At 36.1% G+C, this 26,576-nt stretch overlaps 1 protein-coding gene and 1 long non-coding RNA gene across 5 annotated transcripts in view; one reads left to right on the forward strand and one right to left on the reverse strand.

Moving 5' to 3' along the window:
* The window catches only part of Ccdc141 (coiled-coil domain containing 141), a 224,298-nt gene that overhangs the window by 10,185 nt on the left and 187,537 nt on the right, over positions 1-26,576 (reverse strand). For all 3 annotated transcript variants that reach the window (XM_063259378.1, XM_063259379.1, XM_063259380.1), the window contains 8 exons: positions 24,665-24,853; positions 23,621-23,800; positions 20,889-21,038; positions 12,997-13,137; positions 11,666-11,860; positions 10,075-10,258; positions 5,633-5,745; positions 1,682-1,798 (listed from right to left, as the gene is read on the reverse strand). In XM_063259378.1, the coding sequence (XP_063115448.1) occupies positions 1,682-1,798; positions 5,633-5,745; positions 10,075-10,258; positions 11,666-11,860; positions 12,997-13,137; positions 20,889-21,038; positions 23,621-23,800; positions 24,665-24,853 (1,269 nt within the window). The remainder of the gene's footprint in view (positions 1-1,681; positions 1,799-5,632; positions 5,746-10,074; positions 10,259-11,665; positions 11,861-12,996; positions 13,138-20,888; positions 21,039-23,620; positions 23,801-24,664; positions 24,854-26,576) is intronic.
* LOC134478324 (uncharacterized) overlaps positions 22,654-26,576 on the forward strand; it is a 69,704-nt gene continuing 65,781 nt past the window's right edge. Inside the window, exons 1-2 of one of the 2 annotated variants that reach the window (XR_010050906.1) lie at positions 22,654-22,869; positions 23,612-23,786. This is a non-coding gene — a long non-coding RNA (uncharacterized LOC134478324). The remainder of the gene's footprint in view (positions 22,870-23,611; positions 23,787-26,576) is intronic. The other variant, XR_010050905.1, reaches the window with a different exon arrangement.

Here is a 26,576-nt window from a genome sequence, read left to right on the forward strand (position 1 = left end):
TGTGGACTTTCACTTTCACTGTTAATGCTGATGTTCTATCATGTCTTAAAATTTATGTTAAAATAAAGTTATTTTTCAATGAAAATAAACCTTATAATAAGTATTTAAAGGGATGTACAGTATATTTTTCTCATAAGAAAATAAGTAAAAGAAAGGAAAAACATTTTACCTAAGTATAAATCAGTGTCTGTTTTTTAGTAGCAATAACTTCTAAGATTTTATGAAATAAACTCATTTCATAGTGTAGGAAAACTCAGAATTAAATAGAACTAATAATATGATGCTGAATTTAGAACTCTAAGAAATTTAGTTAAGAAAATGTGTGTGTTTAATACTGCTCTTTATTATTTCAATCAGTTATTTTTGTTCTCAGTTCTGGTGATTTTAGAGGACATTTAGTCATGTTTACAGACATGGTTATTATTGTCACAAATGGGGAGACTGGTGGTGCTGTTAGTACCTGGTAAGTAGCAACCAGGAATGCTAATAAATATTCTATAATGCATGGGACAGTCCCCCTAGCAGAAAAGTATCTGAACAAAATATCAATAATGCAAGGTTGAGAAATCCTAAATTACACCATAGCCACCAAAGATACTAAGACCCAACAAGATGACCAAGGATAGACAGCTTTCCTTTGACTTAGAGAGGAACCAAAGTGTAAGAAGCTCAAGATGGCATGTACAAAAAGACAGCTTGCTTAATGGTATTTGTTGCCAGGACTGTATAAGTGCTCTGGATCTTGATATGGATTTAATGTGTGGAGAAGGACCTATAAAAAAGCTATGAGAACTGCACTGACTTCAAGAAAAGATAAATATTTTTCCATGAATCAACTGCAACAAATAGGGGGACGTTTGCATACTTGTTTTGTGGGGTTTCATGTGTGCATGCATATATATATATATATATATATATATATATATAATATTATAGGAAGAAGATATTACAGGAAGTATATCTTTGGCAAAAGCAAAAAGTCGAGCACCAATTATAGTTTAGTAGCTATCAATAGTGAGCAAAGTCTCTGAAATTCATAAAGATATTGCAGTCCAAACAATACTTTGAAACCATGATGCATTTTTCATTTTGTGAATATTTATAGTTTTGCTGAATGTTTAAATTTATTTGTAAATGCTTAGGCTTTCGAGCAACATTAACATTTCTCCAAATTCTTTAATATTTGAATTCCAGCTAGATTCTATACTTTGCCTGGAAATATTACCTAATGGGATTCTATGGGAGCAATGTAGAATCTAATTTCATACACTGGGATTTTCCAAAAGATAGTATAAAACTAACACTTGGCAGTATGATAAGAGAAAAAAAAGGAAAAATTGAAGCTAGATCAGACACAAAAGGACAATGGAAAAGACAGCTGGAAATGGGAGAAATAGAAATGGCCTGGGACAACATTATGGTGTTTGTACAGATGTCCCCATGCATTCTGAAATGCTACTGCTCCAGTATTCAATAGGAAGGACTCACTCCAAGGGAAAAAAAAGTAAGAAAAGAACTAAGCAAGGACAAATAAAATGTCAGGGATTAGGAAACTCACATTGCATTTACATTGGGAGATTTGATTTGGATAGAGAAGAAGGCTTCAACTTACCTTTTTTCAGTGCACAATAATTAAAAACAAGAAAAAAATGCCAAGCTGAAGTTAAGTAATTTTATTTACCTTATTGATTTCTTCATTGAATACTTTCTGCTTATTTCTTAATGGTTCCGTTATTAGGTCAATACAGTTGCTGTGAAAGTCTTCCAGACTTGGATTCATCTTTAGAGCATCTCCCTGCTGTACAAAGCAACAGTTAAGGAGAGATCAGGTCAGGACAATTGGAAGAATAATGCCACACATTAACTGCTTGGAAGAGAAACATGAGTCACTTGCAAACTTTCAGCAAATGTATTCTGTAGGAGATGCATGCGATTTATCAAATTATCTCTCTAAGCTCACAGTTCCCCTCCTGCCTTCCTCCTTTGATAGAGTTCGTTGCCAGTAAAAATGGATTGTTCAAAGGCCCAGCAGGAAAAGAAGTAATTGTTACAACAGGATGCTCTTGCTTGAGCACTCTTTTAGAGATAGCGACCACTGTGCACGGCAATTTAAACCACTGGGCGAGTCTGAGGAACAGCAAGGAGGGAAGGATGATTAAACATCTCCGGTGGAGAAAAGAGTAGGCAATCCAGAGAACCCACACGAAAATCTGCTTGGGAGACTCTTGAAAAAAGGATAGAAATATACCGTGGAGAATACAGTATGTTTCATGTGTGTGATAATATCTTTTTCCTGTATTTCATAGTGCTCACCACTAGTCAGGGAAGTTGTGAGGGCTTTTTAAAGTGCTGTGGAGCTAAAAAGATTTTGTGAAGGTACTCCAAGTGACAGAACACATCAGTTTATGGTGATTAGTGTCCAACAGGAGTGTGCATATATCTGGAACATGTCCATGAGAAAGATCAGAAAGCTTTAAGCAAACAGGCACACACACAAAAAGACATGAACTATAGTGGATCCAAGGATCTAGGGACATACTGCTAGGGAGATTCAGCTTTTAATCTCAACTCTAAAACTAAATTGGTTTGTATTCCTGGATCAATCACTCTGATTTAGTATACACTTGATATCTTTTTCCACAAAGGCAGCTGTTGTGGAAAGAGTGCTAGATTTTGAATTGGAGCTAAATTCAAATTCCAGATCTACCCGCTCCTTAGGGGGCCCCAAGGAAAGCACTTTTATCCTATTTGGGTCCATCCCTTCACCATCTAAAACAAGGAAAACAACATTTGTCTTATTTCCCTCTCTAGGTTATTTGGAAATCACTGGATATAATATATATGTAGTCTTTTGCAAAGATCCAATTACTATACAAACAAAAATTATGTTTATTTTAGCCATGGCAGGCCTTTCTGGGTCCACTTTAATAACCCCTGTTAAAGAGATCCATATCACCAAGCTGAAAAAAACAACTGGATGTTTATGATTTTCATACAAACATCTGGAAAGTATCCACATTCATGGACAAGCTTTTGCTGAGTCTATAACTCATAAGAGTGATACTGATGCCTCCTTCTCCTGCCAGAGAGATCCTTCCTCATTTCTGTATCCATTCATCCAAACCAAACTTTTGTTTGTTTTCTTTTGTTTTGTTTGTTTGTTCAGCTCCAAATGATTCTTCTTTGTGATAATCTTTAGGCTATTTGCTACAAGTGTCAAGCTCTTTCTGAAGAAGCAGAATTAAAAAGGAAACCACCATGTTAAATATACGATGGGACACTAAATCGAGCACAGCAAGAGAACTTCTTAGATATAATTAAGTAAGGTGGTAGGGTTGCTAGTCGAGGTATATCTGATGCCTGTGGTCTGGATGTTTATATCCCTTTAAAATTTATATTGAAATCATCATCCCAAGGTGATGTGAGTGGAACCTATGGGAAGTGATTAGGTTATAAGGGTGGAGCCCTCATCAGAGATTAGTGCCCTTGTAAAAGGCCTCAAAGAGACCCCTTTCCTTCCCCCATGGGAAGATAGAGTAAGAAGACAATTGTCTATGAGGAAGTAAGCACTTCACACCAAATCAGCTGGTGTCTTGGTTTTAGACTCTCAATTAGATTTGTGAGAAATAAACGTCTGTTGTTTACAAAGCAACAGGTCTATGGTATTGGGTATAGCAGATGGGTTGGGCCAGGGTAGTAGGAGAGAACACAAGCACAGTGAAAAATGAAAGAGGGAATCTTAGGAAGGATTTGTGAAGATGGTAGCTAGGTCTGACTTTCAGACATGGTAAGATATTGATAAACAGAGACGGCAGGTGATAAGTTTGATATAAGGTATAGAAGCGGGAAATATCAGGTAATGGAACCAGTAGACCAATGAGAGAGAAACCCATGAATACAGAAGCGCAGCATTTGGCACAGTGATCATCTTAGAACACTGAGAGGTCTGAGTCTGAACTTTACATAGTAAGCAATGCAGATCTTGTAGTGAAGTGTTTTGAACATGAAATTACATGAGCAGGACTGTATTTAGGAAGGACACTCTAACTGGGTGTATATTTAGGGCACTTCTGATGAGTGCAAAAGAGAATCCAAGTGATAGGCTGGGAATCCTGGGTATGATTCTGACTGTTAGGAGTGTCACAGGAGTGGGGAATGGGGACAGACTGGAAATAGCTCTTTCAGGACTAACCATGAAGGTCAAAATCTCAAAAGAATATAAGTTGCAGAGTGGCTTTCATTGTGTTGAGGACGTACAACATGAATGTGAAAGATGCTGTTGACTGTGGAAAGCAGACCGTGGGGAAACAATGATTTTCAGCCAATTTATGGGGTGGCAGAAGAAGAAACACATCCTCACTAGATCAGGTAGAGGTGAGGAGGAAATATAGCTGTTTAAAAATGTAAGATGTATGCTTTGCTCATGCGTTGCTGATAGCAATGTAACTGTAAAACATCTTTTACAAAAAGTAATTTGACACATACGTCAGAAACATTAACAATTCCATACTAATCTTCCTGAATTATTTCAGAGAATGTATGTGTAGGTAAGAAATAAAATGCTATGCACAGATACTCATTGCAGTGTTATTTAAAATGGTAAGAGAATTGAAATAATCTCAATTCTTAACTAATGGAAAAAACAATTTGAATACTTACTGAATTAAAAGTCTCACAAATTATTTGAGTGGAATAGATACTCAAATTGATGGAATTTCTATATGGATAAAAATTCTATATGGATAAAAAATCCATATAGAAAAGAATAGTTGCTACAAAATAAATATATTCTACTATGCATTGCAAGATCATTCCAAGGCATCAATAGCAATAATGATCACAGCAGTAATCTCGAGCATTTTTATTCAGTTCTTTGAGCCACTCTGTGATCTATTTAGTAGGCCAGGAAACTGATATAAAATAATTTATAGAATTTGTGGCTCAGAAAGCCAGTAATTTAAGGAGGTAGTATTCTAAGGCAGCTGAGTTTTTTGGGGGGATTGTTTTGTTTTGTTTAGAGTTTATACTTAATTATCTTACCTCTCCATCCTAAATAATCAATTATTTCAGTCAATTGCAAAAACAGCACCAATCAAACTGGTTTCTGACATGACACAGATAAAACATATACTTTTTCCTGTGATTGATTTTTGCCTATACATCAGCTAGCATTTTCGGTATAATTTTTATCATCAATGTTTAATTTCATGAAAAGTGATAATGATTAGTTTAAATGTTTCCATAAGTTAAATGTTCAATGAATAGAGTGCCTGAGTTTTAGTTTCACTTTCTCTGGGGCCACACTTTGGAGGAATAAAAACCAGCCCCTACATCTATTATTTATGAACACAAGACTTTTGTTTGGTTTTAATGGTACACATTTATCCTTTAGGATATTATCTATGAAAATGTAAATGAGGCACCTTAATTGTATTTAGTTCCCTTTCTCTGCAGTTATGGAAAGAAACAGTATTAATTATCAGAAACATGCAGATAATGATGTTAGAATAGTGTGAAACAAATGTGTACATCACATCTGCTAAGAATATCTATTAGAATATCTTTGCACCAGAAAACATTTGATCAACACATTTTTATTTGCATCACTTGAAAATACATACTCTGAAATTACCTTCAGTTTTTCTTCCAGTTCTGTGAGAGACCCACATAATTCAGTAATAGACTCAAGAATCTCCTTGTGCTTTGCCACTATTTTCTCAGTGTATTTCTTTCCTTCTTCCATACCTGAGAAATGATAAAACTATTTTAAAAAGCCAAATCTTTAGTGGAAAAAACCTCGGTCATTTCCCAATGTCTAAGTGCTGGCAGATAGGAATCTCTTAATAAATACTTGCTTTTCAAGTAAATAAATTCATAAAGGCATCTTTGAAAATCCAAATAGTCTAGAAAATTATTATATTTGCTGTACCATGTAGTTTTTATGTAAATAATGTTGCTATACTGTTCTTAAAGCTCAATTCTGGTCAGTTTCTCAGTTCAAAGCATTTAGTGATTCTTTACAATTTAGAGAAATGCAAATTCCCCGTGATGGTGCTGAAGGTCCTCCAGCCTGCTTCTTACAAATATATGTTACCCTCATCTTCTGCCAGATCTACTTCCCAGCCAAACTGAGCCAGCAATTCTTCCCTCAAAGTTCCAACAGCCTAGATATCTATAAGCAGAAGAATGAAATCCCCTTTCACTTGCTTGTTATAAAAGTCAACTTGACCCCTAACTCTTGCCAGTTAAAAAATCAATTTAAAATGGATTAGAGACTTAAATATAAGGAATGGAACTATAAAAGTAATGAAATAAAACATAAGAGAAATTCTTCAGGATATTGGAATGGGCAAGAACTTTTTTGGATAAGACATCAAAGGCACAAGGAACAAAAGCAAACATAGACAAATAGGATTATTTTAAACTAAAAAGTCTCTGAGAAACAAAGGAAAAAATCAACAGGATGCAAGACAATCTATGGAATGGTAGAAATATTTGCAACATCTGATCAGGGCTAATGTTTAGAACATATGAGGAACTCAATAACAAAAACCACCGAATGATGCAATTTTTAAAATGGGCAATAGACCTGAATCGATATTTCTCAAAAGAAGACATATGAATAACAACAGGTATATGCAAAAAGGCTCCACATCACTAATCCTCAAGGAAATGCAAATTAAAGCCACAGTGAGAGTTTACTTCACTTCAGTTAGGATGGTTATTGTCAAAAAAAGATAAAAGACAACAGTTGCTTTAAAGATGTGAAGAAAAGAAAACCTTACCCACTGTGGTAAGAATGTTAATTAGTAGAGCCAATATGGAAAGCAGAACAGAGACTTTTCAAAAAAGCTAAAATAATGATTACCATATAATCCAGCAATTTTACTGTTCCACATATATATCTAAAAGATACGACATCAGTATGCTAAAAAGACATCTGCACTCTCATATATTTTGCAGGCTTATTTACAATAGAGATGAAAACAACCAAAATGTTTATCAATTGATGGATGGACAAAGACGTAATACATATGTACAACGTAGTACTATTCAGTCATAAAAAGGATGAAATTCTGTTATTTGGAACTGGAAGACATTATGGTAACTGAAATAAGCCATGCATAGAAAGAAAAATATCACATTATTTACTGAACTCATATGTAAAACCTAAAACTATTGACCTCATCAAAATAGAGAGGAGAAGCTGCTTCCTGCCCGCCCTGCCATGGACTGTTTCTCCTCTGTGATGCCCCCTGCAATACCACCCTGCCTTGGAGCCGGCTGGTTTTAGACTAAAACCTCTACAAACCATGAAATCAAATAAACCTTTTCTCCTTTAAAAACATAGAGAGTAAAATGGTAGCTAGCAGATGCTGAGGAGAGTATGAGTCTAGGAAGGATGGATAAAAACACTAGATAAAATGTACCAAGTCATAGCTAGGTAGGAGGAATAAGCTCAGGCATTCTATGGCATAGTGTAGTGACTACAGTGAGTAATATACTGATGCTTTAAGAAAACTAAAAGAAAGGATATTAAATATTTTACCACAGAAATGATAAATATTTGAGTAGCTATGCTTAGCTTAATTTAAACATCATAAAATTTCACAAGTATTGAAACGTCACATGATGCTCTGTAAATATGCACAGTTTTATGTGCCAATTGAAGAACAAAAATAATTTGAAAATGTATAACTTTCCACAGCCAAGTTTTCTTTCTTACACTGGAAATATCCTCCCCCAATTCCTATTCTTGCTGTCAAACCATACCTCCTTGTAAAGATCTGCCTCAAATGTCAACATGTCCGTAGAAATATTCTTAATCTTTTAACTATTCTATATATCCCCGCTGGATAAGAAAAACAGGGCTGGGGATGTAGCTCAGTGGCACAGTACCTGCCTGGCAAGTGCAAGGTCCTGAGTTTGATTCTCAGTACCAAATATATTAATACATAAATAAGGAAAATGGCTGCTATGTACTGAGTGCTTAGTACTTGCCTATGCCTAAGCAATTGTTATGCATTAATTGGAGGAACAGAAGTTTGAACCCAAGACTACCTAATTCCACAGCCTATGCAATCAAACATATCCCATTGGTATAGGGTGAATTGCCCTAAATACCTTAGTTGAAATCCCAATCCCTGAGACCTCAGAATATAACTTTGGAAATAAGGTCATTAAATAAGTGATTAAGTTCAAATGAGGTCATTACAGCAGGACTCTGATCCAATATGATTGGACTCTTCTAAGAACCAGGATACACATGCAGGATTGCTTGGACACTGATGGAAAGCCATGAGAAGACAGCAAGAAAGTGATCAAGGAGAGAAGCCTTGGATAGCCAAGTTTTCCAGTATCTTGATCTTAGACTCCTAGCTACTACACGAGTGAAAAAACAATTTCTGTTGCTTAAATCTTACAGTTTACAATATTTTTAATGGAAGCTTTAGCAAACTAATACATACATTTCATAACTTTTCATTACATGTACTGTAGCATGACTTTCAGTCCTTGACTATTGTTTTCTAAATGCTAGAACTAGATCTTATTTGGCTTTATCTCAACCATAGCTCCTTATGTAAAGTAAGTACATACAATTCTTTTTTGAGATAAATTTATTTGCATTGAAGTTCTGGGCTCAGTAATGCTTAAGAGACGTCCTACACTAGCTTACTTGATAGAAAAAGTGTATAATGCTCAGATTAGTATCATTTTGTATTTAATCATATTATCAATGATTCATTTGTTTACATTTGTTAAACACTTAGTATGTGCCGTGTTAGATGGAAATAAAGGCAGCATGTGTTCCCCCATGGACATTCCACTCAGGAAAAGAAAGGCACATAACAGACCATTGTATAAAAACATGGCAGCTAGTGAGACAACCACGGATATAGACAAGGCAGGATATATGATGAGGGGAGAAGGTAATAGTTATGAGAACTTTGTGACCACTTACCATGTCCTGAAACTAAAAGGCACTGTAATTAGGTATCAACTGTACTCATTTTTCCCAGAAAGAGATTATAATCAGTAATGAAGACAGACAAATGTTTACTCCATAGTGTAAGAGGCACAGGAATGGAAGTAAATATTCACAATGCTATGGTTATAGAGTACTTCCACCAGTTTTCAGTGCATTTACACAGTAACTACAGCGAGAAGGAGCCAACTCATTATTTTTCAATATTTTTCCAATTTACATTTTAGTATTTCTACCCTTTTCTTTTGAAAATCATAATTTATTCTCAATCATTTAATGGTGTTGCAGTACATATTGTACTGCAACAGTTTTATGGCTCTCCATGGGTGGTGCTTCATGTAAGTCAAAATATCTCTCTGGCAGCAGCTGTGGACACCAAACAAAGCACTTTGTTCACCTGTCACTGTACTCTTTTTAGGCTGCATTTGCCTGGTCATTGGAAATTACTCTCAGTCTCATAGGCATGACATCAAAGAATTCACAGAACCTATATCTTTGAACCCATAAGGGTTGGCATCATCTGGGGACTTCTTAAGCAAAGACCCTTGTAAGGAAGAAGAATGCCTCAGGCTGATTATTATATTATCTTTCCTAATCATGGAGAAACAGGAGACACTGTGAGATGACAATTGGAGTTCTCCCATTTATGCACGAGTTAGAGGAAGATGCAGCAGAATTTTCCAGCTGTGTCTCAAATCCATGAGCCCAAACCCTCATAGATATAAGAGGTCCATGGACTTCAGTCTTAACTTTGTGCCTAATGTATAATTAAAGCTTGTATGCTAAAGGATAACTCTAGTGGAAATTTAGACTTTTTTTAATCGGTAGAAGCTGATCAATGTTCTAATTTCATTGCCCTAGAGATGAACATGAGAAATAGGGTTTAAACAGGTAGTGAAAAACCAGGGGGCCTCATCGCTTGCTGTCAGAAATTCCTCTTGTTTACTCTTGCAGGATGTGGCCTCTTATCTCAAACCTTTTCTCTGTAGTGAGGACCTCAAAGGTTTGTGCACTGTGCTTTCTGGTGGATTAGGTTCAGTACAGATGTGTCCAATACAAGTCACTGGATATCTTAAGAGGGATCTCACCATATAAGCGCCGAGCCAGGTCCGTGACCTCCTGAATCCTTTCTTCTTGCTGAGGCACTGACGGTGCAATAAACTTATTGAACTGCTGGTGGAGAATTTCCACAGCTTCTGTGGTTTTGCACTCCATGGAATATTTTCCAACTCGTACAATGGTAGCACTTGCATCTTCATACCAAAAGTAACACTAAATTAAGATGGGATACAGCACATGTCAGAGAGCTATCATCTTTCTCAAGTGCTTAATTTTAGCCAGTGAAGCATGACGTTTTTAATTCTTTCATTTCTCAAGCTTTATGTTTAATTGGCTGGAACTTTTTAAGTCATGTTAAAGAAAATATCAAAACATCGGCATGTAATTTTAGATCCTAAAGACAGAAATAAGTATGGAAATATGTATGAATAAAAGTAGAAAATAAAAAAATATGAAAATACCTTTGATTCTGCTGCCTTCTTAGGTTTTGCCAAAAAATAATTCCTAAGAGGAATGTTTAGGACTTTCAAAAACGTGCAGCATTAAAAAGATTTGGTGCTAAAAAGAATTCAACATAAGTCAAGTGGAAAGCTAAAACATTTCAAAATCCAGCATGATAAACTGATACCATGAGCAATTCAGGGTAAAATACTGCCTGACAGATATTCTGATAAATAAATTCTCTTTTAAGAATGAGATTTAGATTATGGATAGAAGAAATATCATCCAAAGAATAGCATTTTTACCTTTTTAAAATAGAAGACAGTCATATTTTTAAAGTACAGTGGAGAATTGAAACAGTTTCTCACTAAAAATAAATGATTGTGATGAAAGGAACGTGTGATCCAGGCTAGAAGCACTTTATGCTGGTGAGAAATAGCGACACACGACACTGCTAGGAACTGGTTTTAAATAAGTGCCAGAGAGCTGCAGCAAATCTATACATCAGACACCGAAGAATAATCATCTTGATTCTCCTTAATGTGGTGTTAAATCTAGGACTCAGCTGTATTAGTGGTAAAGAAAGATACTTTATATCTCAGAATAATGGCCAAAAAAAAAAAGAAGCCACTCAAGACCCTCAAGTGTAGAATTTCCTCCACACAAAGTGTGAAATAATAACTTCGAATGGTCAGACTTCATGGATTATAGGTAGACCACTATTTATCCTCTTGACAACAATGAAAATACACCAGCACCAAATTTTTACACTCTCAAAAATTCTCAGGGTCACTTTTTTCTAAATATTTAAATTTTATGAAATAAGTCATCCTGAGTATTTTAACACATATTCAACAGTGAATATCATGATTTTTAAACGTCTTGAATTGATGAAGTTATAAAGAATGGGAACTTTTGTGTGTTGCAGGCAAGAGTAAATTAGTAAAAGCTTTCTGAAGAGCAAACGGACAATGCAATTTTTCAAAAACCTTTTAACATTCATTCCCTTTAGTCCAACAATTCTACTTTAGGAAATTATCCTAAGGAAATAATCATGACAAAGAGTATGACTCTGCAACTTCATGACAATAATAGCTAATACAGTATTGTCTCAAAGTAGCAAAATAATTTTTAAAACAAGATTATAAGAAGAATATCTCTACAGCATAAAGAGAATACCTCTTCTATTAATTCCTGGAGATGTTCGGTCAGGTCCAAATTTGTCTTGTAGTCTGTGACAACTTTGTCAAAGTCATTCACATGTTTTTGCAAATCTTTCATGGCTTCCAAAATGACATTAACTTTATTACTTGGATAATTTAAGAAAGAATCAGAAGTTTTACTACTAAGTTTTTCCATTTTTCTTCTCAAAGCCTATGTAAAAAGTTTTTAAAATAACAATCAATTTTCATTCATGATGCTAATGGTAGTTAGAGAACATCTTTGAAAAAGTGTCATAGCTTCCATTATTGTGATGTTTTATAAAACCATAATAGAATGAAGAGAATCTTTCAGACATTTTATTTATTACTGGCAAGCATACAGAAAACTCACTACTACAGATATCAAGAATAGCATGATTTTTAGAAAAATAAAAGATGATCACAAAAGCAAACTCGAGTGCTTAGTTCTAGGCTCACTGTATACCACAAAGGGCATTCAAATAATCAAAACCATATATGTGATCATCAAAAGTGCATGAGAGGCAGCTGTGAAGAGAGCTTTTGACACAGGCATGTGAAAGGAAAGGCAAAGAAGGGTAAGAATGTGCATGTCTGTCACACCTGTGCATATGTGTTGGAAGAACAGAGGCACGCAGGCTGGGTAGTTTTGGTAGAAACCATTCTGGGGCTACTTCAAGAGAGAAATTAATCTCCAAGTTGACCAGCGGAAACTTAAATTATAGCTAGATAGAAGAAAGAAGCTCTACTGGTGATGCACGCCTGTAAACCCAACACTCATGAGTCTAAGGCAGAGGATTGCCATGAGTTTGGGGTCAGCCTGGGCTACACACTGAGTTCAAGGCCAGCCTGAGCTACACAACGACATCCTGTCTTAAAAAATTATGTTATATGCATGCATAAAGATACCACATTGAAATCCAATCTTTTATAAAATTAATAAGCACTAGCAATTATACATTTATAAAAAGACATTGTATTCCAGATGAAATGCTATTAGAGATTACTATGTAAAATTGTTACTACGGGTTAGTCTATTTAAAATTTGCATCATTTTGGTGAATGACAAGCAAATAACCAAAAACTTTTTAGACTGTAGGGGGAAAAGTTATTATTTCTAAAAGAGAAAGGAGAAATAAATTTATTATTTTTCACAAGGAACCCAATTGTTACAAAACTGGATACCCTTCTAATTCTAATGCTATAAAAAAGAATCTAGAATTAAGTGTAAATGGATTTTGCAATAATTGTAGTAGTATAAGTACATATACATATACATATACATATACATATACCTGCACATGTACACATACAACACTTTCTCCTTACCTGCATTTTTTCAGCATACATATCAACTTGCTGGATGTGATATTTAAGAGCCTTCAGATTTCGAGCTTTTTCATTTTTCTTAGTATAATTAAACTTCAAATTGTTGAATTTCTTTTTGATATCTTTGAATGACTCTTTGAGCTGCGGTTCAACATGCAAATAAATATAATTTTCTTAAAATTATAAAATTAATGTTCATTATACTATGTCATTTCAAAATATTCATAACGCTCAAAATGTATTCAGAGGATTTTAAACAAAAAACAAAAGGTACACAGACTATGAATTTAAGTATACCTCCAGTATAAGTAATTGCAAATAGCTTTTGATACTTTTTGATTTAAATTAGAATTACCGTTATAAAAACATCCCTTTGACCCTAAGCAAGCAAGATTCTAACACATTGTATACAAATTTTCACAACTTTAATTTTTCTAAAATTTAGAGTCATTTGCCCCATTTATTTAAGTCTTTATGTGCTAATAATAATCTGTCCTGAATCCTTCCACCTTCTAATGCTCTCCTATAGCCATCACATGCAGATTTATTGAGACCCCAAAGAGCTGTCCATGGGGAAGAGGTCAATGAAGTGTTGACGCACTGACCACCTAGAACATTAATGAGATGGAAGAGAAGACCCAATATGACACAGTGGAAAAAGAAGTCTATATACTCTGTTAAAATTACTTTTTATAAACAAATTTAATATGAATTTTATTTCTTAGGCACAGGTCATTAACTTCAGAGTACTTAAAAGTAGTGAGAGTAGTTGCCAGTGAGGGCAATGCTGATTTGTGTATTAATACAGTACGTGTTTATACTTCAGTTATGTTATGATTGCCCTATGAACAGTTTGACCTTATTTGTGTACTACAATTTCAAGCTGAGTTCCACTGAATATACCACTTTCTGTCCTGTTCCTGTGTTGAAGCATTTTGACAGGCAATTCTCCGTATGAATCAAACACAAAAGCACAAAGAAGACATGAGCCTCAGATTCCAGGGAGGCATTTAACAAGAGTAAGCGATGTCATGGTTAATAAATTTCAGCTATGGTAAGAAGAATCAGAAAAACATTACATTTTTCAATGTAGCAAACAAGCGATGAAAAGGAATGAAACCCACGTTTATACTAGATTTGATATTCATGATGCAGAAAAAGTGGATCTAGTCAGGAAAAAGCATGCTTTCTCAAATTTCTTATTGCAAAATTTCATTATATTATCTACTGATATTTCATAATTATTATAAAAATAAAGCCTTGACCATATCTTTAACACTCCTTGGAGATAATCATCTATAAAGTTCTACAACAGAAATTATTATACTCATGTATTTTTTGCATCTGACATATTTACACAAATCAGTTTTGTATATTTTATATAGTAAATGAAATTTTTGAGCTTTAGTTTTTGCTACACACTAAACCAAGAACAGAGACCACATAAACCAATTTAATCAATAAATCAATAACATGTAAAAAGAATAGAAATAGCTACACATTAATGTTTTCTATCTTAGAACTCAGGACACTATTTAAAGGTAATATACTTAATTACTATACTTATGAAATAACTATACAGGTTTATTCTATGCCTTCAATGTTTTCATGTGCATGTGTCTGATTTTAGCAGAAAATTTAGGCTAAATTAATTCAATTTCATGAGAATGAGTTATGAAAGAATTACATCCTGAATTACATAAAATTTAAGCAGAAATCCCCCCACACACAGTTTTAATCTGTAACAATAAATATAATGAGTACCACACCTGAGCAAAGCAGAAAATTTGTTTAATACAACCTATCCTCACTCACTGAAATAACAGGGCTTATCACTGAAATAATAGGGCTTTGGTCTGGGATGACAGAGTTCTGCAGATGGATAATGGTGAGATTGCACACTATATGAATGTACTAAATGTCTTTGGTTTACACATGTAAAATGGTTAAGATGATAAATTTTATGTTATGTTTACTTTAGCACAATTAAAAATAAAATAAAATGACATAAGGAAAAAACTACTACATATTATAAACGTCAGTCTAAAGGAAGGAAGAGGGGCTCTGACACCCACCTAATAGCCCTCTGGTTCTATTTGCTTGTTTAAGTGGAAAAGATTAACATCTACGGGAAAATTACATGAGAAGCGAGTAAAGAGCCTTAACACTTCGATTCCAAATCATGAGATTTAAAGTCTACTTTGCATTAAGAAATTTAAGACTGATAACTGATGAGTGTGATTTTATTTTGATTTGCTTCAGTATGTGTGCATTGCTGCTGCAGATGATTTACGAGGCCAGAGAATGTTCCTGACGCCATGGGTATGTGAAATGGGATCGCTGTCTTTTGGACACATGATCTCCCTCAACAAAGTTGCTGGCACTTTTCTCTTTGGGTCCCACTGGAAATCCATTCAAAATCTAAATCTCTGTGCCTTTCCCAACTCTACCTCTGTGTTTGTAGATACAAGTGGAAGGCGGTAGGCATTAACTACCTCCAGCCACAAAAATAAAATCTAACCGTGTCTAATTTTTCTTACCTGCACATTGCTATATGAAAACTAAACTTCTCGTCTAATCCCCACATAACTTGGGGTCATATTTTTAAAGGTACAGGGTGCGTGGCTGCTAGGCTGGGGTATCATTGTTCGTGCAGCTGTTTCTAACTTTAGTTAGCTTGTCAACAATGGGGAATGGTGGGGAAGGCTCAGGCAACTGCACAGCCTGAGCACACAAGCAGAAAACATATTTGAAGCTGGGGGAAAGAAAGACTTTACCCTATTAGCAATCTTCAAATGTTGTCATAATTCATAGTAATAAAATTTCTGACAGTCTTATGAAAATTAAGTTTTCTTCCAGCAAGTAAATTGATATTTCCCATCTTTCCACGTGCTTACCTTCTGCATATTTGTCATGGAATAAGTGTGCTAAATGAACGTAGCCGCAATTAGACAAAAGATTATTAAGGTTTAACACTGTAGCTTTTCTGTAGCTGGGAGAATGGCCATCTTTACCAAATGTCCCAGCAAGCCAGAAGCTCCCTTTCAGGGTTAGGAATGAAGAAAGTTCTTTGGGAAGACGCAAAGGGGAAAGAGGCTCATGACAGGCAGGGCTGGCTTGCTATTTTTAGCCTTGACTAAGCTGGTTGAGGTAGCTTTGGCATAAGTTGTATTATTTGCAAGTCTGTTGCTGGCAAGGCCAATCGGTGTGAAGGACGTGGGACCTTTTAAAACGAGAAAATGTGTTTAAAAAGAAAATTTTCATGAGAATTATGGCACAGGTTAGGCCAGGAGCAAACACAAAGTTAATAATCAGTTTTCATTTCTCTTAATGTCCACTTCATGAGCATCGTTTCCTGCCCACAATTTTGCTTAGTCCAAAAAATAAGCTTTCTGATGCTCATTTCAATAACAGAAGGCTGTAGCATTATCATATACCAGGGATGCTTGCATTTGAAGTGAAGATAGTTAAAGATCTAAAATTTCACCCAAATGATTTGACACAGCTATTTATGAAGCATTTGCGTTGGAAAGATTTCAGGACAAAATTTCCTTGTCTTTCTTCCATTTGGTAACCATCTCATGTCTTCCCAGGTTAAAGGCCAGGCTTGTAGTCACAGAAAATGGGGCAATTTACAAAGAGAAGACTATTACTCTGTTTGTTTCAAATTGTAGGTGGTAGCAGGGCTCAATAATAAATATTTTATCTATTCTTCATGTTTCGTGTTTTCATAATACATTTATTAGCTTTTACTTGTTTCATTTTTTAATACATTTATTAACTTTTTGTTTTATTTTCTAGATATGACAATTATAATTCTAAACTTCAGCTGCCTCTATTTTTCTAGTAGATTCCAGAGTAATTTTACAGATGTCAAAAGCATACAATTTTAATCATATGTGATGAATGTTTTCAGAACAAACTGTAATCTTTCCTGTCCATTCATATATAATGTTCAAACAAGGTCTGATTGATGAATTGCTCAGATCGTGAAGCCCATGGATTTTAATTTTTCCTAGACTTTGTTTCTCTGGGATATTTGTATTCTTCCACCTGGCACATAGTAATCATATTAAAGATACTTGCTGAAATAAAGATAGTGTCTTCTTTTTAAAATAACAAACAGGCTATAACTCTGGAAAATATTGTTGTCTATATGAAAACATTGTGTTGCCCAGTGTATGCTCTGCTTTCTAGAGAAAACTTTTCCTACTTATTTCCTTGCTAGCCAGTGGCTGTTTACAGGTATTCTCTTTGGTGGCAAAGTGTCAAGCAATATCAGTATTTTTTTTGAAATATAATTAATTGTGTGTAAAGGGACACCATTTCTCTATTCTGATTTACTGCTTCTAATCTAGTTTGTAAGTCTGGAAATAAGATGATGGATTTATCCAAAGTGACAAAAGAATTTGTGCCACTGGAACCCCTGACTGACATATGCAATATATATGCTGAGTCCTTTCTTGCTTATTTCCTGACAAGCAAGATATTCCTGTAGTAGGAACATCTCAGAATAAGGAAATACAACCCTCTAAAAGCCGTGTGAAAAGCTTATTCTGAGAAAATGGATATCAACCCAATTCTATCATTGTAATTTTTTTCAGCAAATGTGACCTATACTGTGAGCCTCGAGGTTCTATTAACAGCACATAAATATAAAGGTAACTTTGTTTGTCAGGATCTAAGAATGTAAAACATGCTCAACATTAACTTACTACATTTCAGAATGTAGGTATGTAAAGAATGAGAAACTGATGATGTTCCTTTACAAGTAATACAGCAGAGAATATGTCTAGAATGCTGTAAAAATGCTTTGTACATTAACTTACTCATATAGCAAGATAAAGAATATATAATGATAGTCAATATTTATGCATGTAAATGCATGTTTGTGTGAAATGGGTAAAAAAATTCTAGTAGATTGACAGGTATATTTTCCAGTAGGTAAGTAAAGAAAATGAGGTTTTACACTTTCCCATGTCTTAGTATAAAATTAGAAATAATTTTTTTACACAAAGATAATCAAGGTATGAAATCATTGTTCTTGTTCTAGAAGAAATATCACACCACATTCTAAAAATCACATTTAGACTCCCTTGCCTTGTGTTACCAAGACCTCTTGTAAGGATTTTCAATGGAATTAACACCACATAAGTTACCTATAGCATAGTCAAGAAACAAATTTTTGTTGAAATGACCAAATAAATTGTACTATTATACCAGATCATATAAACATGCTAAGACATAACTATTAGAGATCAAGGATAGAAGGGTAAAAAATAGCAAAAAGACACATTTAACATGAGACCATGCAATGTTAGAATGGGATCACATAATGTGAGTGATGAATTCTGAATTTAGCAAAAGACAAGTGTGTCGAAGGCTCAACAAATGAAGCTCGAGCCCAACGTTGACCTTCTGAAATACTATAAACAAAAACTTGCTAGCACACTAGTAAAGTGAAAAATCATATCTGCACCTCAGGATTCTCATCTGAAAAATGAAGACATGGAGCTAAACAATCTCCACTCAATCTGTCTGAACTGAGTTTCAAAGACTTCAGGTGCACTGGAAGTAAATCAATGTGGTTTAGAATCAATTTTAAAAATAACCAAATACAACATGTGGTCTGGTTTCCTTGAAACATATTTTATTTTAGTATTTATGTAAGAAAAAATGTGTAACATATTACAATTTATTTTACATAATGTGCTAAGTACCTGACTTTAAAAACTAATCATGATAATAATAACTCTGATATCCAGATATCAATATTATTACCATTGTGGAAACTGAATGACTGTGGAAACCGACCATCTGTTTATGTTCTGATTTTCACAATATAAACTAGAACACATCTACCTTTATTTTACTAATGGACACTGAAAATATTCCTGATTACTTTCCCATTAGGCTGTGATGGGAGAGCCCTGGTGTGGATGCTTCACTGACATGCTTAGTACGTCTCCATAGAAATAAGAGAGGAGGAAAGGATCCAAGGTTTTAGAAGGTCTTTTAAACTTACATTAGAGATTTATTAAATATGAAGTAGAAGCAAATGGGAAGTCTGCCTCTCTTAATATTTAAGAGTGTGTTAAAGTGATATCTGATTCCCAAATCAAACCTGCACGTATCTGGTTGCTCATTCCTGATGTGGTACAGACAATCCTGGGGTGTCCCTACTACGACTGGAAGTGTTATCTGTCATTCTGCTGGCTAGCTCCAAGTGTAGGCTCATCACAAGGCAGTTCTCATAAATAGACCTGCGGCTGGCAGGGCCAGAACGGGGAGACCCAGCTCCAGAAATGCCACAACCCATCAGGGAGATAGAATTTGAGCCAGAGGAGGCTGGGAATACTCTCGGTCTGGTCTGATTGTGTCTTCAGTAAATACAGAGCTGGGCCATCACTGCAAGGAGGGAGGGTTTGTGCAAGAAAGATAAAAAAGGAGAAGAAAGAGAAAGGAATAGGAAGAGGAGGGAGACACAGCATGAAGGCGGGAAGAAAGGAGAAGACTTTGGGTAAATATTAAAAAGTTGTTTCCATGGCCACAAACCCAAATTTCATAGCCTTGGGGAGAGACCAACAAGCTCTGACTGTTTTCTTTAACCAGGGTTGATAGAGGTATAAACTGCAGCACAGGAACTAGAAGAAGACACTGTACTATGCAGAGGGCAGTCAATATTATAGATGCAACCAGAGATGAGCTGACAGGGCTCTGGCCCAAAGTAACTGCCTAGAACACAAACTGTATAAAGCAATTACCATTTTGTGGCATACAACTAAAGTCAAAACAGTGGTTAGATGCTACCTCCTGCTTCCCTTCTGTGAAAGGAGATCTGAGTGGTTGCTCTCTTCCTCTCACTTTCCTTCTGGCCCCACCTGCCTGTAATTTGCAAAGGTGTGGCCTGCAGTGGGGAAATGCAGAGCCTGGCCACCATTAAAGTGATCATTCCTACTTTATTCTTTGCTTTGGTGCTACTTGGTGACATTAGACATTTGAGGAGCTCAGATTATGCAGACTGGACATAAACTGACAGTTCAAGAAGGTTAACTTCTTTTCTCTTCTCCATTGCTTAGTGGATTTATGGCTTAATGAATTTAGAAATATTAAGCTCTGAGGGGAGATAAATCTGGAATTTATGGGTACACTATGTTCTGCTATCAATTTCCAGCCAAAAACCAGGGCCCTTGCCTGCAAAGAGAAAGCTTAAGTGGGAGTGGGGTGATTATAAGTGTCTAGGGATGGGTGTTGGGCACAGCTGATGAGGAGGAGGTAGAATTGTGCATACGGGGGTCACAGGGATATGGAGGGCCACTTCCATCTGCTATTTCTTTTTCACTTGCATTGTTTTGCCACGAAAGCCACTCAATTTGTAAGCACTTGACCCTGGTGATAGTGCTTGGGAGCTCTGGAGCAAAGTATCTGATCTCCTTAGCACCTCTTTCCACCCTGAGTCAACAGCACTTAAATAGAATCTCGACAGGCCAAGCCAGCACCGCAGGGACAGGCCACCCTTCCCCTGCCCCCTAAAAATGCTGGACCCTCTCCAGCAATGACTTCTCTGAGGGTTTAAATGGAGAAAACCAGCGAAAAATCAAACCAACAAGAGCATCCACAAAAAAGCCTGTAACATGACAATCTAGGCTTTTCTATGGAATGACAGCATATTGACTTTAAGGCATTTGTTAGCTTGGAGTGCGTTCAAACTTGTAGAAGGCTGAGACCACTGTTTGAAAAATTCAAGGGCGTAGATGCAAAGAAAACTTCCGGATTCACTGTGTGTGTGTGTATGTGTGTGTGTTGGTGTGTGCAAATATATATATATGTATGGGCCCCAATGTAGGCGTTTTAGGTTCAAAGCATCTTTGGCCCTGTTTTGAGGACCCCACCTCATTTATCTCAGCTCCTGTAGCACAGAACTCCAAGCTGAGGGACCAGGCTTGCTCATGCTCCTTGGCTCTTGCACGCCAGTTCATGTGGTCCACCTCAAGGGCCTCCAGCTGCTGCTGCAAGTTCTTCGCAGAAATATTAGAGCAGTTCTATAAACGGAAGACACGTGAAAGGAACAAAAAGACTGAATGAAACTGCAGTGCAACAGATGCAGTATTTACCTGCACCATGAAGCTCAGAAATGATGCTTGAAAAGAAGACTTAGGATCCTAATTTATTTGACCATAAATACACTTGAATATTATTATTTCAGAAAGAAATCAGACACCCAACATTATGGGGAAGACATTTTCCATCTGGAATCTCTTTGAAGATTTATTCACCATACCTTACTCCTCAGAGACACTACTCATCATAAGGTATAATTTTTACTTCAAAAGGCATAAAATATGCATTAAAAATGTCCTGCTTCTGCACTATAATTTTCCTGTCAACTAGAGTTTAACCTTGGGTTCATTCTGCAAGTGCTCTCCAATTCCAGCGTATCACAGAGGGGCTACTAGGGCCAAGACCAGAAGAGGATTGGGGGACAATTTGCATTATTTGTACAGTGAGACATCTTACTTTTCCTTTTTAAAAATAAAACTCTTTAAAACAAAGCTCTTTCCAGGCAAAAGTAGATTCTATTATGAGCAAAAGGGCTTATATTTCTTTCAGTTTTTCTTTTAAAAAATATACTTTAGGTACCTGCATTCATGGATATCTTAAATGAACCTTAAAATAAAATTTTATCAGTATTATACATATTAATGGAGTAAATTATAATCTTTTCTCCCCTTGAGTTAAGAATTTGGAGAAAGTTTTTTTTTTTTAAATAAAAACACAGCCCAGGACATTACTTATGAAAATTTGACCTGGAAATATTGCCTTTTGTTTTAGACTCCTTTGATGAAATCTGTCCAGTGGTATAATGCAGAGCCAACAGCTAATGCCCAAAGCCCTGGGTGGAACAAGGGGACTTGGGCTCCTCCACATCAGGCTTTTACAGTTAAGTTAGCCAGAATCTCTGGGTCTCATGTTCTTCCTCTATAAAATGAGGGTGTTAATCTAGAAAAGATCTAGGATCTAGTGGTTTTTCACATCTTCAATGCTAACGAGTACTGTCCAGTAAAAAATATAATATGAGCCATAAAAATGATTTTCATATTTCCAACAATCATTGAAAAGTAAAACCATAATTTTATAACATTGTTTACTTAACCAAACATGTCTAAATATTGTTATTCTATAAAAACTCAATATGTGGTATTAATATGATTTTTTAAGTCTTTGAAATCTGTTATACATTTCCTACCTTGTATATTCCAAATGTAGCTAAATTTCTATGTGATATTTGAATATACTATGTGATATTTGATTGTTCCATAGGATTTAGTTTCCAAAGTAGATTCATTTGCCCAACTTACTTCTGACATACTTGGAAGCTTCCAATAACTGAGAGTTAATTTTAAGTCTAAATTAATTCAGATGAAATAAAAAGATTAGTTCTTAATTACATTAAGCACATTTCAAATGTGAAAACATAAATATCATTCAGGAGTCTCTGTCTCCCTTTTAAAATAATATGAAATTAGGAGAGAACAAGCAGTCACCAAGAAGCTAAGACCTCCCATGAATCAGTCAGCACGGGCTGACTGGGGAATGTGACTGGCACGGTGTCCAGGTTGACTGGGGGACAGCCAGAGGCCAGCCCTCTTCTGTGAGTCCGCGGCATTCACGGACTGTGGGAGAGGAGAACAAGAAGTCAACAAGCAGCCAAGACCTCCTGTGAGCTGTCTCTACGTGTGAACTAACTGCAAGAGAGCCAGATGCCAGCCCCTTTAGGTACAGGGGCAGGGAGACAAGAAGAATCAACCCCTCCCACCCCTAAAAGTGACTGGCTGACCTGGAGAAGCACAGGCTGTGATGATAGCTATTGAGGTAAAATACAACTTAATGCTTATAGTATTTAGTGTTTCACTGACTTTGCAGGTCTAAAGTGGGTAGTCTGATCATCTATTCAGAGGATAACAATATATGGGGGAATCTCTTTCTAGAGGTAGTAGCCGCTGTTAATTCCCTATTATCTTGCTTTGAATCTCATATCATTCCCATTTTTTGGTTTGATCCTGTTTTATCTTATTTGACTTTGCTGTATCTGAGGGCACGGGTAGGTTATTTCGAAAATGACATGCTATATTGTGGTGGCCATTCTGGATTGACTATTATCTTGTCTTGAAGTCCTATACTGCATTTATTGTTTTGTTTTTATTCTATTCTGTTTCTGTTTTGTTTTGTTTGATTTTACTGTATCTGAAGGATCGGCAGCTATTTTGAAGATAACCAGAGGCATTATAGTAGCCACTGTTGATTTTCTGTTATCTTGTTTTGAAGTCCTGTGTCACTTATGCTGTCCTGTTTTGATTTGCTTTACTGTTTTATTTTGCTTGCTTTTACTTTCTCTAAAATAAAATTTAAAAAAAATTATATGCGATTAGATATATTAACTTTTGTATTCAGATTTTCTTTTAAATTCTTTTCCATAAGTGATAGAAATTCATCCCAAATAATTACTCTAATGGTTTACTGTATGTTTAAACTTAATACATATTAAGCCATCAGGATTTTTTTTATAGCATGGGCAACCCCCAATGAGACACAGTTACAAAAGATGCTGTTCTAGGATGCTTACGGGCTGCTGTGCTGATGAGATGATGTCCACTCCTAAGGAAAAGGCCAGTTCCTGGAGACGCTCTACGTGTGCCTGCTTTTCCTGAGAGCGACCAAGATGAATCTGGGCCTCATGGGCATCGCTCAGTTCCTTCAGCTGGTCTTGAAACTCCAGTTCTTTGGATTTGGTAAGACGTCCCAGCTGGAATGTAGGCCATTAACAATTAAGCTGGGTTTCATATGAAAACAATTTTTTAAAAACTTTCTATTTTTCTAACATGCTTTATTAGCTAGTCAACTTGTTGCTGTTAATCCATAATTATTAATATTATGGTGAGTCTAAGTTGTAGAATTATAAATCCAACGGGGTAGCATTGTCAGTTCTAGGAAGAAAGGAAATAGCTTCTTCAGTTGTAACCTAAAACCTTAGCAAAGGTCTAGGTAAACTGTGATCTGAACAAACTCAGAGGTTATTTTAAAGGGATATTAATCTACCTCTACTTCTGTGCTATTAGAGGCTAAAACCTCTAAAGTTTTTGTTGAAAAAAGCAACCAACAATATTCACTGAAAACCTCATCATTGTGGTACAGAATATTCAGAAATGTTTTACGTGGCCTGTTCCCTCAAACACCTTTCACTTGAATTGGAAAAAAAATCTATTTTGATTAAGAAGTAATTACGAGTTAAGATGTTAAATATGCCAGGTAATAAACCACAAGAGCTCCAGAAATTTAGAAGAACGAGGACCACTCCAAAGGAGGTAGGATTCTGGGAAGGAGGTACAGGGTTTACTTGACAGGGAGGAGAGAGAAACAGCTGCCAGGTAGATAGGCTGAGAGTCAGGGCGTGGAGCAGGAAGGTGTGCACCATCCTTGAGGGACAAAGAAAGAGCTGAGTTTGCCAGGACTGTGAGAAGATCGGGGTAGAGTGAGAGGTAAGTTAGGGGCCAGATTGTATAGGCTTCTAATATCAGGCCACGCAATCTGGCATGACAATGTCCTAGGGTAATGTTTAATGTCCTGGTGTAAAACCTAGGATCTTTTGAATATTCACGGTAAGACTTACCTCCTCCTTAACCTGGTGGAACTGGACTAGTTTGTATAGGACATTCTCATAATCCTGGATTCTCTCTGTCTGTTTCTGATGGAGGTGAATAATATCTTTGAGCTGTTGAGATTTCTCTTTCACAGGGGCTCCTTTGTCACTTAGCCCTTGTGATTCTTTCACAATGTACTGAACCTCATCATGCAGTTGCTAAAAAAAAAATGAAAGCAATATAAGAAATCCAGTCTTCATAAATGTTTTAGTTTACAAGTGACAATCTACATCATGAACCATTCTCTCATTTGTTAACACCTGCTTATTTTGAGACCTCCCCCAAATCCAGGCACTGTGCCTGATGCTTGTGATGTATCATTCCATTCTTATCTGCTCAGATTTTTATGATCAAAAAAAAAAAAAACCAGTGTTGGAAAGCTAAATAGTAACATGGGAAGTCTTGTATTTCTATAGCACATCAAATATGCTAGACATTTGTTAAGTAAGTGTATTTGAGATAGTTATTTAAACCCATGATCATCTCTGATACTTCATATAAAACTAGAGTGGATGGTACAGTAAGAACACCAAGAGAAGATGAGAGTAAAATTATATCAGGGAGTTACTTGCACTCTCTGATAAGAGAATGCAGAATGAACAACCAACTTAACAGCACAGTAGATACACTGCTTCAAAGAGGTCATCCCAGAATCCACAAATAGCCACCACATTCAGAGAGGGATAAATTGCCTTCCCTGTTCCCCAGTACTGCTCAGACATCCCTTATAGGAATCTAGGTTCTAGAAAAGAACTTGCAAAGAGTGGATAACTTAATAGGGATGGTTCTATAATTTCAGAAGTGAACCTTGCACCAAAGCTCAAAGCAATTGCTGTGGTTATATCTAGATGTCCCCTAAAGCCTCATGTAGTCAAAGATAGAGACTTTTGAAGGTGGTTGGATTAGTGGGTCTGAATGTGGTGTAAGGGTGTGATACTGAGTTTAAGGATGTGGACATTGGACTGGATATATGTGACTCAATCAATCGGCTTGTGCCTGGATGGAATATAAAGGGACAGAAAGAAGCTGCGCTTGCTGCTGCTGGTTGCTGCTACTGGTTGCCTGCCATGTCATGAACTGTTTCTTCTCTGGAATGCCCCCTGCTATGCCACCCTGTCTTGGAGTTAGCAGACTATGGACTGAAACCTCTACAAAATATGAGCCAAAATAAACCTTTCCTCTGTTAACTTTGGGTGTTGGGTATTTCATCTTAGCAACTGGAAAAGTTACCAAGACAGTAATAGAAATGATTTAAGTAGAGAAAATTTTCAGAAGACTGACTTACATAGGGTCTTCAGGTTCAAATCAAGCACACAGACATCAAAAACATGCACTTCACAGTGACAGAACTACATAAACTTGGCAGTGGTTCTGATGTAGATACACATGCATCCAGAAACATGTTCCCAAATGAAATCCAAATAATCATGGAACACAGGGAATGTCAAAGAATGGAATAGAGGCTACTCACATTTTCCGAGAGTTTTGTTAAGTTGGCTGTGGGTTACAATAGTGCGCGTGCATGGTAAAGGTGGTGGTTATATTTTTACCTAAGTTTTGTCTTAAGGAACGTATGATTAGGTATTTTCCAGAAGAATCTCCAATCATCTGATTTGGGGATTTCTTAAAAATGACACAAAGTAACCAGGAATGTACCTCAGGGGCACAGCACCTGCCTGGCAAGTGCAAGGTTGTGAATTCAATTGCCAGGGGAAAATAAATGACACAAAGTAATCACAGATAAAAACACAGGTATCTTAGTTTTACGCAAACCCCAAAACCCACACCTGATGTGACCTAATGTGATTTGGGTGACCTGTTTAGACAGTCGTGTCAAGTTTAGAAGTAGTGAGGGTGGGGTGGGGTGGGGGGGAAGGGGTG

The sequence above is a fragment of the Cavia porcellus genome, unplaced genomic scaffold, assembly GCF_034190915.1.
Source record: "Cavia porcellus strain 051 isolate PalLab524CR breed Dunkin Hartley unplaced genomic scaffold, mCavPor4.1 scaffold_12, whole genome shotgun sequence".
NCBI lineage: Eukaryota > Metazoa > Chordata > Mammalia > Rodentia > Caviidae > Cavia > Cavia porcellus.